At 40.1% G+C, this 16,684-nt stretch overlaps 1 protein-coding gene across 2 annotated transcripts in view; it reads right to left on the minus strand.

Moving 5' to 3' along the window:
- Nucleotides 1–208: 208 nt before the first annotated feature.
- Nucleotides 209–16,684, minus strand: part of NPL (N-acetylneuraminate pyruvate lyase) — a 56,267-nt gene continuing 39,791 nt past the window's right edge. Inside the window, exons 7-12 of one of the 2 annotated variants that reach the window (XM_072648441.1) lie at nucleotides 9,140–9,232; nucleotides 5,640–5,788; nucleotides 5,476–5,522; nucleotides 4,963–5,047; nucleotides 3,960–3,999; nucleotides 209–1,372 (exon numbers count right to left, since the gene is read on the minus strand). In XM_072648441.1, the coding sequence (XP_072504542.1) occupies nucleotides 1,221–1,372; nucleotides 3,960–3,999; nucleotides 4,963–5,047; nucleotides 5,476–5,522; nucleotides 5,640–5,788; nucleotides 9,140–9,232 (566 nt within the window). In that variant the 3' untranslated portion in view covers nucleotides 209–1,220. The remainder of the gene's footprint in view (nucleotides 1,373–3,959; nucleotides 4,000–4,962; nucleotides 5,048–5,475; nucleotides 5,523–5,639; nucleotides 5,789–9,139; nucleotides 9,233–16,684) is intronic. The other variant, XM_072648442.1, reaches the window with a different exon arrangement.

A 16,684-nucleotide genomic window follows, 5' to 3' on the forward strand; every position in this document is an offset into this window, starting at 1 on the left:
GGTAGCAGGGATAACTGGATAATTAATCATGATAAATTCCCATTTCAGTCAAAACTTCTAGCCTTTTCACTCATGTAAACCTTTTCCCAAGCTTGTAAAGGGGATGGAGACTGTATTGAGTGCTTTGTCTTCTCCTGTTAGATCATCAACTCCTTGTACTTTTGGTGCCTAGCATAGTACCCTGGCACATAGTAGGCACTGATAAATGTTTATTGGGCACTGATAAATGTTTATTGATTGACTGATCAGATTTGTGACAGGCAAAGTCAGTTAACTTTATAAAATGAGAGTGCTCAATTAAATGGTCTGTAAGATCTCTTTTGGCTCTAAAATGACAATTCTCAATATTATTGGAAAATATATAGTATAGTTTGGTAGAAAGGATATTGAAGGAGAAGAAAATAAAGAGAGAAACTAGAAAACAAGGCATGTATAGATTGAGAAGGTAATACCTCCCCTGAGGCTTCTCAATATCTTCTAACAATAGAGAAAGATGTCTAATTGGTAGGATTCTGCCTAATAAGCTCTCACATTATATAGCACTTTAAAAAGTTTACAGACTAACTTAGGTAGTAGGTAGAACAAGTACTGCTGGCTTCCCTAAGGCCACAGAAGGCAATCCCAGGAGAGCCAAGAGTGAGGAGCTCCTTTCAGGTAGGAGGAGTTTCAAGCCCTGGCTAGTCCTGGTTTGATGAATATTTGATGACTTTGACTGACTTGAACTCAGGACTCTGTTGACTCTAGCACTCTCCATATTATGCTATGCTGTCTCCCACTTATACCGTTTTTGAAAAGCGGCAACCTGTCCTTGAGTTCCAGCAACTATAAAAAATATCCAGCATCACACTGTGAAACTCAGGAGCTGGGAAACTCTGATGGGGAGGAAGAAGGATGAAGCACAGAACCCAGCCAAGATACCAAGAGAACTCCTCAGGCAGATGAGGGCAATCACGGGTGATACAATTTTCTCACTATATTTCATCCCATTAGAGCAGATGGAAAGGTCCTCTTTCCTATCCACTTAATAAAATATTACTTTGAGACTCATAGTAGGTTTTAAATACTTGATCGATCAATTGGTATAGGACTTTCCTTCTTAAGAATAGTATTTAGTTCAGGTTGATTATAAAATTCCCTGAGAAAGGTAAAAGCACAGTGGGTACATCTCATCAAAGAGATCCTAATGTGACTGGTCCCAGGCATCTCAGTGTTCAGTCTGGTTAGTGAAAGCAATGGCTTTCAAGGCTCTTCAGCTTGGCTTCAGCACTAAGAGTAAATTCCCTGGAGGCTTTCTGCAGGGGCAGCCGAGGTGGACCCATCTGGATTCCAGAGACGAGGGTTATGATAGCTTTTGTCTGTGCAACTCCCAGACCTAGGCAAGGAAAGAAAACAAGTACGATTAATTCCATCATTCTCTAAAGAAATGTTCTGATTTCTATTGAGGCAACACCTAGAGTATCATTGGATCACTGGGTTAGAAGTGAAAGAGACCTCTAACCACTTAATTATGCAGATGGGGAAACTGGGGTGCAGAGCATTAAGTGACTTGTCTAAGGTCACACAGGTGGAATAAGTGACAGAGGAATGATTTGAACCCAGATTTTTTCAACCTAAACAAAGGCTCTTTTCACTCTTCACCTATTAAGCAGGTTGTTGTATTCATTCTTCATTTTCGAAGAAGACCATGACATAAGAGAAATGATGACATGACTTGCACTTGACTTTGTTTTGAGGGAGGGAGGACTGTGCAGGTCACCAGCTTCACTTCTCCTCCAGAGTCATCCGAATCCAGTGACCAGATATTCATCAGGATGACTGGAGATGACCCAGGATGCACTGGGAGACCTTGACCCCTTTAGACCAAGGTCTATGCAGGTACTCACTTAGGGTGAGGTAACGCCCATTCAGTGAATAGTGAATAGGACTCTTTAAGAAGTAGTCAGGGAATGGCCCCTTTAATGAGCAAAAGGAAAAAAATAACTAAATCAAGCTGGAAGGGAAAAGAAATAGTTACTACTGATAATCACTCTAAGCCAGGAGGGTCCAGAGAACAGTCATTAAGTGGACCTTGGGTGGGACCTATTATTGTCCAATCTATGGGCTTCAGAGGTGTATTAAGCAACACATTTTAGGAAGGAATACAACAGACAGCACCCAGTGGAGAAAAGACACTGGATATAACATGGCACATGAAGGACCTGGAGAAGAGAAGACCTCTAAGGAACAGTCTTCTCAAGCAGGTGAAGGACTATGATTTGACTGAGGCATCAGAGATCTCTCAACTCTAAGATTCTGTGATTTAAGGATGAGCCTATTATATGCTCAGAGTCAGAATATTGGGTAGGGGCAGGAGGATAGAAAAAGTAGGTAGCTGCCTTACCAACAAGAAAGGAGAGTTTGAAGAATGCTTCAAATATAAATTTTAAATGAATGCACAATTTGTAAATCGTAGGGAAATTCTGCTTTTCTCCAAGGAAATATCCTTACTGCATAAGTAGCACATGTTATAATGAAGATTCTGAGGCCCTGAGGCCTATTCTGATCCTCATCAGGAGCTATTGTCTTCTTTTTGGGAAGTTACTTTATAAATATTTCATATTTTTATTACTTTATGGTGTCCACATTGTTTCTTTCAAATAGAACACAAGCTTCTTGAAGGGAAAATGTTCATTTTTTAATCTTTGTATTTCTGGTACCTAGCCCAGTGTGGGGCACATAGTAACTGCTAAATAAAAGTTTACTGAATGAAAGAACAAGAGACTCTCTACCTTCCTTTTCAAATTTGTGGTAATGTGCATAGAAACTTTATCTCAGCTCTGCTTTCAGGGGCTGTTTGGGAAGTGAGTGCTAAAAGGGTAAAGAATTGATGGAGAGAGCAGGGTGACTCATGGGATGCTGACAATGGGCCCCAGGATGAATGCTGCTGAATGAACTTTGAGAGCACAGAGAGCAGCATGAAGGTAGTAGGTATCTCCATGGTGAGGACACAAGGATTCAATGATCATCTCTTTGCAGATAATAACTTATTCAGCCCCTAACCTCTCTCTCGATCTCTAGTCCCACTTTGGCCTAATGGACATCTTAAATTGGATGTCCCATGGATATCTTAAACTCTTCTCTTCCCAACAGCTTTCCTATACTAGCAGGGATACCACTATTCTCCTAATCATGAAGGCTAACCCTGGTGTCATCCTCAACACCTTACATTCTCTTACCCTTCTGTATCCAATTAATTTCCAAATCCTGTCAATTCAGCCTTCATAGCATCTCTTATTTATGCTCCCTTCTCTCTTCTGATAGTGCCACCACCGTGACGCAGGCCCTCATCACCTTATGCCTGGACTATGGCAATAACCTGCTGGTTAGTTTCCCTATATCAAGTCTCTCCCCACCCCAATCCACCCTCCATTCAGCCATAAAGCCTACGTCTGACCACGTATCCCCACCTCCCTCAATTTAATAAACTCCAGCAGTTCCCTATTACCTTTATAAGAAGACGTTCCTCATTCCCCTTAAGGCTAATACTTTTCCTCTGGTGATTAGCTCTAGTTTATCCTGCATATGTCTTGTTTGTACATGGCTGTTTACCCTCATGACTAGGAGCTCCTTGAAGGCAGGGACAGCATTTTTTCCTTTCCTTTTTCCCAGAGTTTATAGTGCTTGGCATATAGCAGATACTTAATAAGCACGTATTAACTTGACAAAGCTGTGAGACTATAGAAAGGAAGAACTACAGATTGACTATAACAATGTCTATTTCAAAATTTATCTAGAGCTAGTCTTGGGAATTGTCTTGAACAGAATGATTACAGGAGGGAAACTTATTTTCCAAAAAATTCAATGCTTAGCTCAGCAAATCCCTGCTCAGCAAAAAGACTTCCCAAAAGTCAGGGATCTCTTTTCTATTTCTACTGTCTTTAGAATGCCCTATAATAAAGGAAGAAAGATGTTGTACTTACCTAGTTTGATTACATAGTTCATAAATTTCTGGATGTATAACTAGAAAAAGTATAAAAAACCAATAATTAGTATTAGAGACTGGTGTTAGCTGCCTTTAGAAGAGGGCTATCACAGTGTCAGTATCCAAAGATTAGAAATTGTACTTGTCTTTACAAAGTTAGTTAAAATGAAGAAAACAAGATATGTGAAGGAACAGAATGAAGAGAGTAGGGTAGAGGGAAAGGTGACCCCTAACTCCAATAGCCATTGCTGGGCCTCCATGTCAAGAAGGCATGAACTAAGGATATACTTTTAAAACTGAGGATTAAGACACTAAGGATGCCTCGCTAGCCTTTGGACACCATACAAAGATCCTGCAGAAATCTGTTCTGTCCCTTCTGGAGGTATTCATGGCTTTGGGATTCTAAAAGTTCATCCTTCCCCCAGTTTCTTGGTCCTCTTTAATTTACATCAAGTACTTCACTAACTTGAGGTTAGGGCTTTTTCTACCTTTCAGGGAAAGGTTAGCACCTGGATTCAGTTTCTTAGGGATCACTTAGTCTAAGTTCTCAGTTACATCGGCTCAGGTTACTAGCTCTGTGTATTTCCCCCAGGTCCTCTTTTACAATTCAACAAATAAATGTCCCCAAGGCAGTGATTCTCTAGCACCCTATAATTACCGTTCTACAAAATAAAAAATATTTTACAATATATAGTGAAAAACAATAGACAATGACTTTCACCAAGAGGAGTAGACCATTGTTTCCTCAAAGGGGTCTAGTTAGCCCTGCAGAAGACACACCGGTTTTAAGGTATTCAGTTTTATGTAAGACCAGAGAAGAAAGAAAAGATAAACAGAGATCTTTGGGGGGGATGGGCTGATTCTACCAATAAGAGTAAGTAGAATAGGGAGGGAGGAAAGGAAACAAAATTAACAGGGCTAACTAGTACAGGGCTTACAGAAGAGCTTGGAAGTGAGGAGGAAGTAAGGACATGTTTCATCTGAAAGAAGACAATGTATACCTGGTAATTCAAAGCTAAGGAAAGGTCTTGGCGCTCAAAAGCTTCCAACATCTGGTTTGTTTTTTTGCCCAGGTAGTTGTAGGTGCTGCCAAGAAAACAGGAAGTACTAGTGATTCAATAACTACGATGAAAAGATGCACCTCTATTGTTTACAATATCTATTATACGCCTATCTACACAGCTATGACTGTACACACACTTCCCCCACACACACACATTCACACACTGCTTACAACCACCCCCAGCCCCACTCTGGGAGGCTGCCCCAAAGGGGATGTTTATCTTTAGAAGATGCTCTCCTGGGGTTAGCAATTTCTTTAGTTTTAAGTACCAGCAACAGGGATAAGAAAAACACAGGGGAAGAAGAGAAAAAGAGAAAGCCAAAAGAGAGAATGGAAAAGCCTCAGAAGAGGAAAAGATGATGAAGTGATAGAGAATGAGAGAGGACAGAGAGGACAGAGGGGTATATTGTAGGACATAAGGTGTCACAAGGTGCAGAAGATTCAGCATTACCTGCCCACAGCTCCGGTTGCCCCCATGGCCAGGGCACTCAGCAGTTGCTATTCAGAAAAAATGAAAAGCATTCACTTTTAGATAATGCCCTTCACAACACCCCCTCCCTCACCCTACCCCAGTTAAGGAGGAAGGGGATCCTGAAATAGAGGGAGAACAATTACCTCATCCACCCCAAAAAGGAGCGCGAATTGCCGTTGGCTGTTCTGATCCACACACTGTCCAAAGTCCAAGAGATCTACGTCGCTGAACTTCACTCCTTGAAAGGTGGGAATCTGATCCTGAATCCCATCCAGCAGTTCTTCAGCACGAACTATTCAGAATAAGGATTGCTCATTAATCCACATTCTTCTAGTGATGTAAAATCCTTCTTACATCAGCAGTCCCATACATCCCTGCTCTGGATCCCTCTCTCTCATTGTCAAAGATTAGGGCTGCTCTATTCAGAGTCAGCTGAGAAGTCACTGCAACAAGGTCCTGGGGTGTTTCCATGTAGAAACAATTTTATAACAGGTATAGTGATAACAGGCAAAGGAAAAAGCCACTTGCAGGTTCTTTGGATCTGGAAAGAGATATTCCCATTTCTTCCTCCTGCTATCCATATGACCAACATATTTTTGTAGAGCTGTTATTTTTCAGCTTAGGTGGCCAGAAGTTGAGTTTTCTTTCCTCTCCTTAGATACATAATCCAGTGAGATTATCTTCCAATAATGGCAAGAGTGGAAGACAGCAGAGCTGCCAAAGGCTGCTGTACTTTGGACTTCCCTTTCTAAGGTCAAGGGAGCCAGCCCTGTGTTCTGCTAAGTTAGCTCCCTGGCTTTCTCTGGAGAAACAAGTCCTTCGGCCTCTTGATAAAGAGCATGCTCAACCTGAGGTTTCCTGTGGGTCCCCATGTGTGACCCCTTGCCTGAGATGGGGGCTGTATTACAGAATCAACAAAAGGAACCTACTCAGAATACTTTAAAGGAAGCAAGAACTTCTGACCTCATGCCTTTCTTCTGAAAATGTGATTTGGGACCTTCACAGTCCTTCTGCCCTCACAGAAGTCATTCCCCAGAGCTACTACTATTCTCAAAGGAGAGGGAGGCCACTGACAGGAACGTGAGCCTAATCCATTTCTTGCCCTGTCAGAACAGACAGAAGCAGAATTCCGGTGAAAGTAAAACACCCATTTAGCATTTTACAAAGAGTTTTGCGTTTGGATGTTTTAAGCATTAACCTCTTGGAAGAGCACTGTAGGAGCTATGGGTTGTTCTTTCATGTTTTAAATATTTGTTAATATGCACTTGAGTCTGGTCTTTTGTATTTTAAGCCTTTCTTCTGTAGCAAAAGGAGATAACTATCCTGATCTACCTTTTAAAAATTAAATTAAAAAATTTTGGTTACATTTTAAATTCCAAAATGTCTCCTTCCTTCCCCCTCCCCTCCTCAATCACCCCCGCTGGAGAAGGGCACCATTTGACACAGGTATATATAGATATATATAGATATAGATATAGATATAGATATAGATATAGATACAGATATAGATATATACAGATATAGATGTAAATCCATACTATGCATACTTCTATTCTATCAGTTTTTCTCTGGAGGTGGATAGCATCTTCCTGCATAGGTGCTTTGTAGTTGATTTGAGTATTTATAATATTTAGAATAACTTGATAGTTCACAGCTGTTCTTCAAATAATTTTGCTGTTACTGTATACAGTGTTCTCATGGTTCTGCTCATTTCACTTTTCATTATTTCCTACAAGTCTTTCCATGTTTTTTTTATAATCAACCAGTTCATCATTTCTTACAACAAGGCAGAATTCCATCACAATCACACACCACAACTTGTTTAGCCATTCCCCAATTAATGGGTATCCCTTCAGTTTCTAGTTCTTTGCCACCACAAAGAGAGCTGCTATAAATATTTTTGAACATATTGGTAATTTTCCTTTTTCCCTGATCATCTGGGGAAATAGACTTAATAGTGGCATTGCTGGGTCAAAGGGTAGACATGGTTTATAATTCTTTGAGCATAGTTCCAAATTGCCCTCCAAAATGATTCAATCAGTTCAAAGTTCTGCCAATAATGTATTAATGTACCTATTTTCCACACCCCCTCCCACATTTTTCATTTTCCCCTTCTATCACTTGAGCCAATCTCATGGGTATGAGAATATCCCAGAGTTGTTTTAATTTGCATTTCTCTAGTCAATGATTTAGAGCATTTTTTCCATGACTATACATAGCTTTGATTTCATCACTGAAAAACTGCCTGCTTATATGCTTTTACCATTTATCAATTGAGGAATGACTTGTATTCTTATGAATGACAAAATTTTCTATATATTGGTCTATACATAAATTCTGCAAGAATGTTTTCCAGTTTTTCCAGCAGTTTTTTTTAACCAAATGGCAAATTCTTATCCCCAAAGCTTAAATCTTGACATTTGTCAAACACAAGGTTATTATAATCATTTACAATATTGTGTATTGTATGTCTACTCTGTTCTACTAATCTTTCTATTTCTTAGTACCAGATAGTTTTGATAATTATTACCTTATAATATAGTTCAAGATCTGGTACTGCTGAACCTCCTTCCTTTACATTTTTTTCATCCATTCCTTTGAAGTTCTTGACCTAATGTTCTTCTAAATGAATTTTGTTATTATTTTTTTCTAGCTCAATAAAGCAATTTTCTGGTAATTTAATTGAGATGGCATTAAGTAAGTAGATTAGTTTAGGCAGAATAGTCATTTTTATTGTACTGGCTCTGGCCACCCATGAATAATTACTATTTCTCCAATCGTTTAAATCTGACTTGACTTGTATAAAAAGTATCTTATAATTATGTTCAGATAATTCCAGGGTTTGTCTTGGCAGGTATACTCCCAGGTATTTTATGCTGTCGATAGGTATTTTAAATGGAGTATCTTTTACTATGTCTTCTGGAATGGTTTTGGTGGTGATTTTTTCTTTTCTTATTGCTACTGCTAGCATTTCTAGTAAAATATTAAATAATACTGGTGATAATGGGCACATTTGATTCATTCCTGATCTTACTGGAAAGGCTTCTAGCTTATCCCCATTACAAATAATGCTTGCTGATGATTTTTGGTAGATGTTTCTTATCATTTCAAGAAAAAATTCATTTTTACTTATGCTTTCAATTATTTTTTTAAAATAGGAATGAGTGCTGTATTTTGTCAAAAGCTTTTTCTGCATCTCTTGATATAATCATATGATTTTTGCTCCTTTTGTTATTAATATAATCAATTATGATAATAACTTTCCTTATGTTAAACTATTCTTGCATTCCTGGTATTCTGATCTGCTTTGCACACTGAGTGTCACCGAGTGTATTTCTAGAAGGAATTCTGTTAATTCCTTCTGGGGAGATCCTAGGCATGAGCCAATCCTAAGCTTCCTTTAAGAGACTATGTCCAGACGTGTACTCTGGGGTAGGGACATAACAAGCCAGGAATAACAAGGAAAAATCCTGACCACTTTTTTTTAGAGGCCAGGCTTCCTCCAAAATGAACCTGATCCATGATAGCTCAGAACTGGGTTCCCTTAGTGGGAGAAGGTATCCAGCTCCTTGCTCATTACAGTAAGAAGAAATGATTAACAGTGGAGAAAATGAGGGGTAGAAGACACAAAACAAGCACTCACTCTTCACCCCGGTCAAAGCAGGAAGATGATAGTAATAAAACGGCACCTCAGGGGCAGCCGCCGCCACTTCTTTTAAAAATGCAATCAAGGCATCTGAAATCAACAGCAATAAAGTGAGGTTAAGTAATGATCAACCTTAATGTAAATTTAAAACCTTGAGAGGCAGAAGAACCCTAACTGTAATGACCAGAATTGTTTTAGGAGAACAGCAGGAGAGAAAATACTTCCTTCTTTTCAGGAGAGTGGTAAGGGACTACGGATGTAACGTGGTATTTACTGTCAAGTGCAGTTGTTAGGTTGGCAGAGTGTGCCTAATTTTTTTTTAAAAAGTCTATTTCAAATTTAACATTTTAGTTTCAACACTGTCCACTCAACTGTTTTCATCTGTTATAAAGGAGGATTCAGAGAAAGAGAGAAGTATATCAGAAAATCACTGGTGTGAGTACAAAAGACACAAACAAAACTATATATGTGTGACACACATACATATGTATAAGTACAAATATGTATATGTACATAGAGATTGATCGAGCGATCTATCTATCTATCCCACCTATATGAACAAAGAAACAAATATAATATTCATCAAAGTCTTTCTGTGTGTTTCATTAAGTCTTGAAGATGATGCTGGGTCATCAGAAACTGTGCTAGTGGACTACTAGTTTTGGCAGATCCCAATAAGCTGCACAGTCTTGGATACAGGCCCAGAAAGACTTCTGTATCTGTCCCCTGAGGATCACAGGTAATCACAGTTCCAGAGTTGGAAGAGACTGCTGAGGCCATTAAGTCCTAACTCCTCATTTACAGATGAGGAAACTGAGAGCCAGAGAGGCTAAGGGACTTGTTTGATCTCATACAGGTATTAAATGGCAAAGCCTTTTCCACTGTTCTACCCCCTTCTGATTCCTCAATACTTGTTGAGTTGGACTGTGCTAGTTTGGGAAAATACATTACTAAAGGACTAGCCACTAGCTTGTGGATATTTTGGGCCATAGCAAATCCTCCTAAGGAACAATGAGTTTCAGCCTATGCTATTAGTACCATCGCTCATGAATTTTCTGCAAAACTTAAGAAATAAAGAGAAGAGTAAGCCCTCCCAAGTAGAGCAGAGAGAACTTCACTTACAATAGCTTTGTCTAGTTCTGAAGCAGAAACTTCAGGGCTGTTTTCTCATTGCCACTTTCACTGCCAAGTTGGGGTCTTTTTTCTGTTTTCCTGATCTAAGGTCCCACATCTCTTTTTATAGGGTATAACATAACAACCTTCCCATTACCCTGGGCTGCTGGAAAGAGCTGGTGCCAGCCTCAGGACACTTTAGGACACATCTTCTGGCATGTTTTGTAAACACAAGAAGCCCATTTGGTGGGAAAGAGGATTTACTGTCCTGCCTTACAACAGAATGAGGCTAAGGATTGGTGACAGAAAAAGATTTGAATTAATACAGGGCTTCTTTATCAAGGGTTCATAGAGCCCTAAGGGAAGTGTGGGAAGGTTTCAGGGGTTCTGTAAACTCTGATGGGGAAAATTACATCTTTATTTTCACTAACTTCTAAATGGAATTTGGCACCTTCTTCAATTATGAGTTAAAAAATTTATTATTTGGAGCAAGGGTCCACAGGTTTTATCAGACTGACAAAGGGATCTATGACATTCTAAAAAGTTTAAAACCCCTACTTTAGGAATAGAGGACTAAAATTCTTTCAGAGAGGGTCCATAAAAATAGCATAACATCCCTCAAAGCAATTATCAGTTAATAAGCATTTATTAAATACCATATGTCAGGACCATGCTACCTATGCCTTGAGTTTACAAAAACAAAAAGAAATAGTCCCTGCTCTCAAGGAACTCACATTCTATTGGAAAACAATATGCACATATAAAGAGATGAGTTTACATAAAATGTATATATAGTTAATGCAAGGTAATTGGGGGAGGGGACATTGGCGACTAAGATGAGGAAAGTTCTCATGTAGGAGGGGGCATTAAAGGTAGAAGTGAGGTAGGAGTGCATTTCAGGCACTTAGACAAAAGACACAGAGAGGAGACAGAATGACATTTGTGAGGGATGGCTTTAGCTGGACAGTAAAATACATGAAAAAGAGTCAAGTAGAATATGGCTAGAAAGGTGGACTGGGACCAGGTCATGAATGGCTTTAAATCCTGAACAGAGTAGTTTCTATTTGATCCTTGAGGTATCAGGGAACCACTGGAGTTTATTGAAGATCTGTGCTTTAGGAAACTCATTTTGGCACCTGTATGTAGGATGGAGGTGAGAGGAAAGAGACTTAAAGCAGGGAGGCCAATTAAGAGACTAGTGCAATAATCCAGATGATGGTCATGTGATTAGGGAGTAGAGGACAGAGATGTGAGGGATGCACTAGAGGCAGAAATGACAAGGTTTGGTAGCTCACTGGATATTTGGGGTGAGAGTGAGTGTGAGGCTGAGGATGACCCCACAGCTCCAAGCCTAGAGAACTAGAAGATATGATGTCCTTGACAAAAAGTGGGAAAGTTCAGAGAAAAGGTTTAGGTTAATAATACCTTTATGCTTAATCCCTTTTTGTGGATTTTGGATGTATTATATGATATTTATTATTATCAATTGTGGAATTTGGATTTACAAATCCCAAAACATGTAAGTCTCTGGCAACATTCCAGTAAGTCCCAACAGTCTTGCACCACTAAAGCTGTCCTGTGTTCAGATGCTGTCAGATTTAAGCTGGGAGTGCTTAGGACATCTAGTCCACCCTCTTCCTTTTATTCCCAAGAAAACAGACTCAGAAGGGTTAAATGAGATTGTTTACCTGCTATCCGAACATGGCATTTTAATTCATTCATCTATTTGACAAGAGTGGATCAAGTAGTTACAATGTGTCAAATACTTTGTTGGGGAGTAAGAGTACAAAGCCAAAAGAGAAGCCAGCTGAGCCTTCTGGCAACCTGTGTTTTATTTTCTATTACATATACATATTCTATGAAGTTGTGCATGATTCATAATGCCCTTTTTCCTTACTTTTTGGGAATGTTTTAATTCTATAGCTAATCTCTCCACTTCTCACCATTTGGCTTCTGTCACCACTATTCTCTCTAGGTCACCGATGACCTCCTAAAGGTCAGTTCAGCGGCCGATTTTCCAGTCCTAACGTTTCTTGGCCTCTTACAGCTTTTGAGAACTGACCACTTCCTCCTGCTAGAGACTGTCTCTGCTTTTAGCTTCAGAGACATCTAGTGCCTGCCATCTCTCCCAACTCTTCATTTTCTCCTTTGCTGACTTCTTATCCTCTTCCTGATCCTGACCAATGATCTGCCCTTGGCCCTCTTTTCTTCTTTGGCAGTCTCCTTTATGTCTGTAGCTTCAGCTGTCACCTCTATCCTGATCATCTCTAAATCTCCATCTCCAGTCTAGATTCCTCTGTTGTGTTGCCAACATGAACCTCTAATGGTCTATGTGACATCTCTAATTAAACATGTCCCAAACTGTTCTCTTTCCCCTCAAAGAAGCATCAAACACTGTGACTTTGGTTTTACTATCAAAAACTGAGAATTGATAGTATAATAGTGTCCTGATCTAAAGTCCTAGTCTCTGTTGGGTAAAGATTTAATCAGGAGTATACTTAATGACTCAAGGAAGGCAGAATCAGTGGCTAGATTATTAGGGGGCATTTATGGTGGCCTACGAGCTGGAATCTTTTGGTTACCCCAAAAAACAGAGAGGTATCTCTTTTGTTTACCACTGACCAGACTACAAGAGGGAGAGAGTCCTTAGTTTTCAAAATTCATTTTCTTCAAGGACATGGGTATCTAAAACAACAAGGACTTCTTTGTTTAGTAATTCTAAAAACCCTAACTGAAATGATACACTTCTGTTTTATGCATGCTATGGAATTTGATCTTTGGTTTCACAATTGCTATGAAATGTGAGTTGGAAACTACCTGAGGGGGGAGGTCTTATCTAATTGAACAGAACCCTATAGTTTAAAGATCTAGAACTGGAAAGGAGCTCAGAGTCCTTCTGGTCTAACGTTCTCAGTTCTGATGCAGTCAAAAAGCCAGGTTGTGTCACAGATTGTGTCAGTCAGGAAACCTTCCTCCAAACAGACATTTATACATTTATTAGAGTGTGTCTGACAGATTTGGCTACAGTTCAAGAGTAGATGATTTTTTCTTCATCCCACGCTTAGCCATTTGATTTCATTTTTCTCTGGGACACCAGCTGCCTTCCATGTTTGCTACCTTGGGATTATCTGAGAAAACTGGAGTTAGTCTGTGTGAGTTCCTACTTCTCTCCTCTTTCTCTCAAAACCCCTTGAAAAGAACCCTGACTCTCTCCTTTCCTTATAACTTGGTGGTCCTTGTGCTTGCCAAGACAAAGCTCTCTTCATGTGTCCTTGATCCTGTCCCCTCCCATTTTCTCCAGCATCTTTCATCATCCTCTCTTTCTAATCTTCAGTCCTCTCTGAGTTTTCATGACAGTATTCTCTCCTACTTCTCTTACTACATGTCTGTCTGTTCCTCAGCTTTCTTTGCCAGGTCTCCATTCACATCACATCCTTTATCTGTGGATGTACTTCAAAACGCTCTGTCCTAGCCCTTCTTCTCTCTCATCTCTCTTGGTGAGCTCATGAGTGCCACCCCAACATGGGCTTAATTTTTATCTTTATGTGGATGACTTCCAGACATGTATTTGACAAGCCTCTCCCCAAGACAGAGGCTTGTCACCAACTGGATATTTCAAAGTGGATGTGTCCAAACTCAACATGTCCAAAACAAAATTCATTCTCTTTTCTCATATCTACCAAACCCATTTTTTTGGAAGCACCACTATTTTTCTATTTTTCCAAGTTCAAAACCTCAGTGTTGTCCTCAGGTTCTGATTCTCCCTCACTTCCCTCTTCCAGTCTATTGCCAGATCTTGATTTTTCTACCTCAATCACACCTTTCACATTTGTCCGCTTCCTTCTCCTCAAAGGCCACCACTTCAGTTTAGGTCTTTATTACCTCTTGCCTGGACTGTTATACTGCTCTTCTAACTGGCTTCCCTATGGCAAGTATCCTGAGCGACTGTCAAAGGAATCTTCCAAACCACAGGTGTCATCAAAGCCCTCTCCTACTCAATGAATTCCACTGGCTCCCTATTACTTCCAGGATCAAATATGAACTCTTTTGTTTGGAATTCAGAGGCCCTCACAGCCTAGCTCAGACTTACCTCTACAGTCACTTTATAACCCTTCATACTCTTTACATTTTTGCCAAACTGGCCTTGCTGTTACTCATACACCACAATCCATCTCTTGTCTTCATTCCTTTTACGGGCTGTCCCCAACATCTGGAATGAATTCCTTCCTCACACCTGCCTCTTGAATTCTTAGTGACTTTCAAAGCATGGTTCAAGTGCTACCATCAACAAAGTTTTTACTGATCCTCTGGCTGCTTGTGCCTTCCCACCCTCACCAATGCCTTTTTTGTTTTGGATATACATACGAATGTATGTATATGTACATGTGTGTATACACACACACACACCCTACATACATGTATATGTTGAACTTTCCTGAATGTGTTGTCTTCCCCAATCAGGCTGAGAACTATCTTCTTTTTCTATTTGTATCACTAGAGCTTAGTAACATACTTGGTGTATGCTAAATAAAAGCTATTCATTCATCTATTCATTTGGAGTCAGAAGACCTGGGTTTAGGTTTCACCTTCAACTTTACTATTGTGCGTCTAAGGACAAAACAGCTAATGTCTCTGAGTCTTACTATCTTAATCTATAAAACAGGAATAAGACCATTCATGATACTTTCCCCAGTAGGGAGTTGTGAAGAAAGTGCTTTGTTTTGAGAAGCAGCATGGTATAGTAGATAAAGAGTTGGATTTTGAGTCAGGAAAGTCAAGGAGACTTATTAGTTTTGTCACAAATCATTTCTGAACCTAACTTTCTTCAACTGTAAAATGGGAAAACTTATATCTGTAGCATCCATTTCACAAGGTTATCGGAGACTCCAAAGAAACAAAGTATATAATAAAGTGCTTTGCAAACTTTAAAGCGTCAAGGGAAGAAACTCAAACTAATCTTGCCATGTTTTTAAAAAATGCTTCAAATCACTAATAATTAGAAAAATATAAATTAATTTGAGTAGACAGAAAAGGAAAATGATGAATTCTGGAAGGGCTGCAGGAAACAGGCACATTGTCGCACTTTTGGAGGAGCTGTGAATTGGTCCAGTCATTCTGGTGAAAGCACCTTGGAACTATACTCAAAAAATTACTCAACTGTGTATAACACAAATGATTGTTTTTTCATAAAAGTGCAAGGCTTTAGGTTTTTCCTTGTTAGATTTGGGAGGAGAAGAAAGTGAGGTTGGTGATCTTGCACAGCCTTCCCTCACTTAAATCAAAGTAAGCAGCTCCTCTCCCTCTCCCTTCCTCTCCTCTGGTGTTCTACCCAGGGAAAGGTACACTCCATGGTGAAAAGCGGCCTTTTTTTTCTCTGGGTTTACAGGCTACATTTCTTGCTCAAAGATCAAACCTTAAATCCAACTCACTCTGGAGCTCAGAGACTGGACAACAAGTCCCCACCCACCTAGTACAGAGTGGATGTAATTACTAAATAGTAGTTGTTTCTCTTTTACCCAGGAACCCTGAGGGTCTTCCCCACCCAGTTTGATTTTTTTTTTTTAATTAAAGGGGCCATCCCCAGAGTAATTACTTAAAGAAGCCTATTCATTGAATGGATGTATCTCACTTAAAGTGAGAATGTGATAAGACCTTAGGCTGAAAGGGCCAGAGTTTCCCATTGCATCCTGGGTCATCTCCAGTCATCCAGTCAGGCCACTGGACCCAGATGGTTCAGGAGAAGACAGTGAAGTTGGTGACCTTACACAGCCCTTCCTCACTCAAATCAAAGTCAACTGCAAGTCATGCCATCATTTTGATGTCACGGTCCCCTTCGAGAATGAAGGACAAACACAACAACAACCACAAACAACAACCTGTTAGATTTGGACCATATTCTCCTGAGACCACCACTTTGCATCCTGAATCTGCCATGAGTTGTATTTGGCATTCCTTCCTAATTTCATTTTGCCTCCACAAACGTCTCCTGTATTGGCTCCCTTTCATTCCTCACACATCCACCATCTTAGTGCCAGGACTATTGCAGCAACCTTCTACTTGGTCTCCCTGCCTCAAGTCTCTCTTCATTCGAAATCATCCTCCACTCAGCTGCCAAAGAGATTTCCCTAAAGAACAACTCTGACCCACTCTCCCTCCATAAACTCCATTGGCTCCCAAATGCCTTCTGAGTCAAGCATGGTATCCAGTACTTGACATTAAAGCACTTATAACCTGGCCTCCTTCTACCTTACCTTTCTGGCCTTCCCACATGCTCTCTCAGATGCAGCCACACTGGCTTCCTGCCTGTTCCTTGCACAAGCCCCTCCGACTTCCCCTTGTCTGTGCCCCTCACTGGCTGCTCCTCAAGTTCCTCCTGCCCACCCCCTGTTCCACACTTCCCTGGCTTACTTCCAGACTGCTCAAATCTCT

This window comes from Notamacropus eugenii, chromosome 2 (assembly GCF_028372415.1).
Source record: "Notamacropus eugenii isolate mMacEug1 chromosome 2, mMacEug1.pri_v2, whole genome shotgun sequence".
NCBI lineage: Eukaryota > Metazoa > Chordata > Mammalia > Diprotodontia > Macropodidae > Notamacropus > Notamacropus eugenii.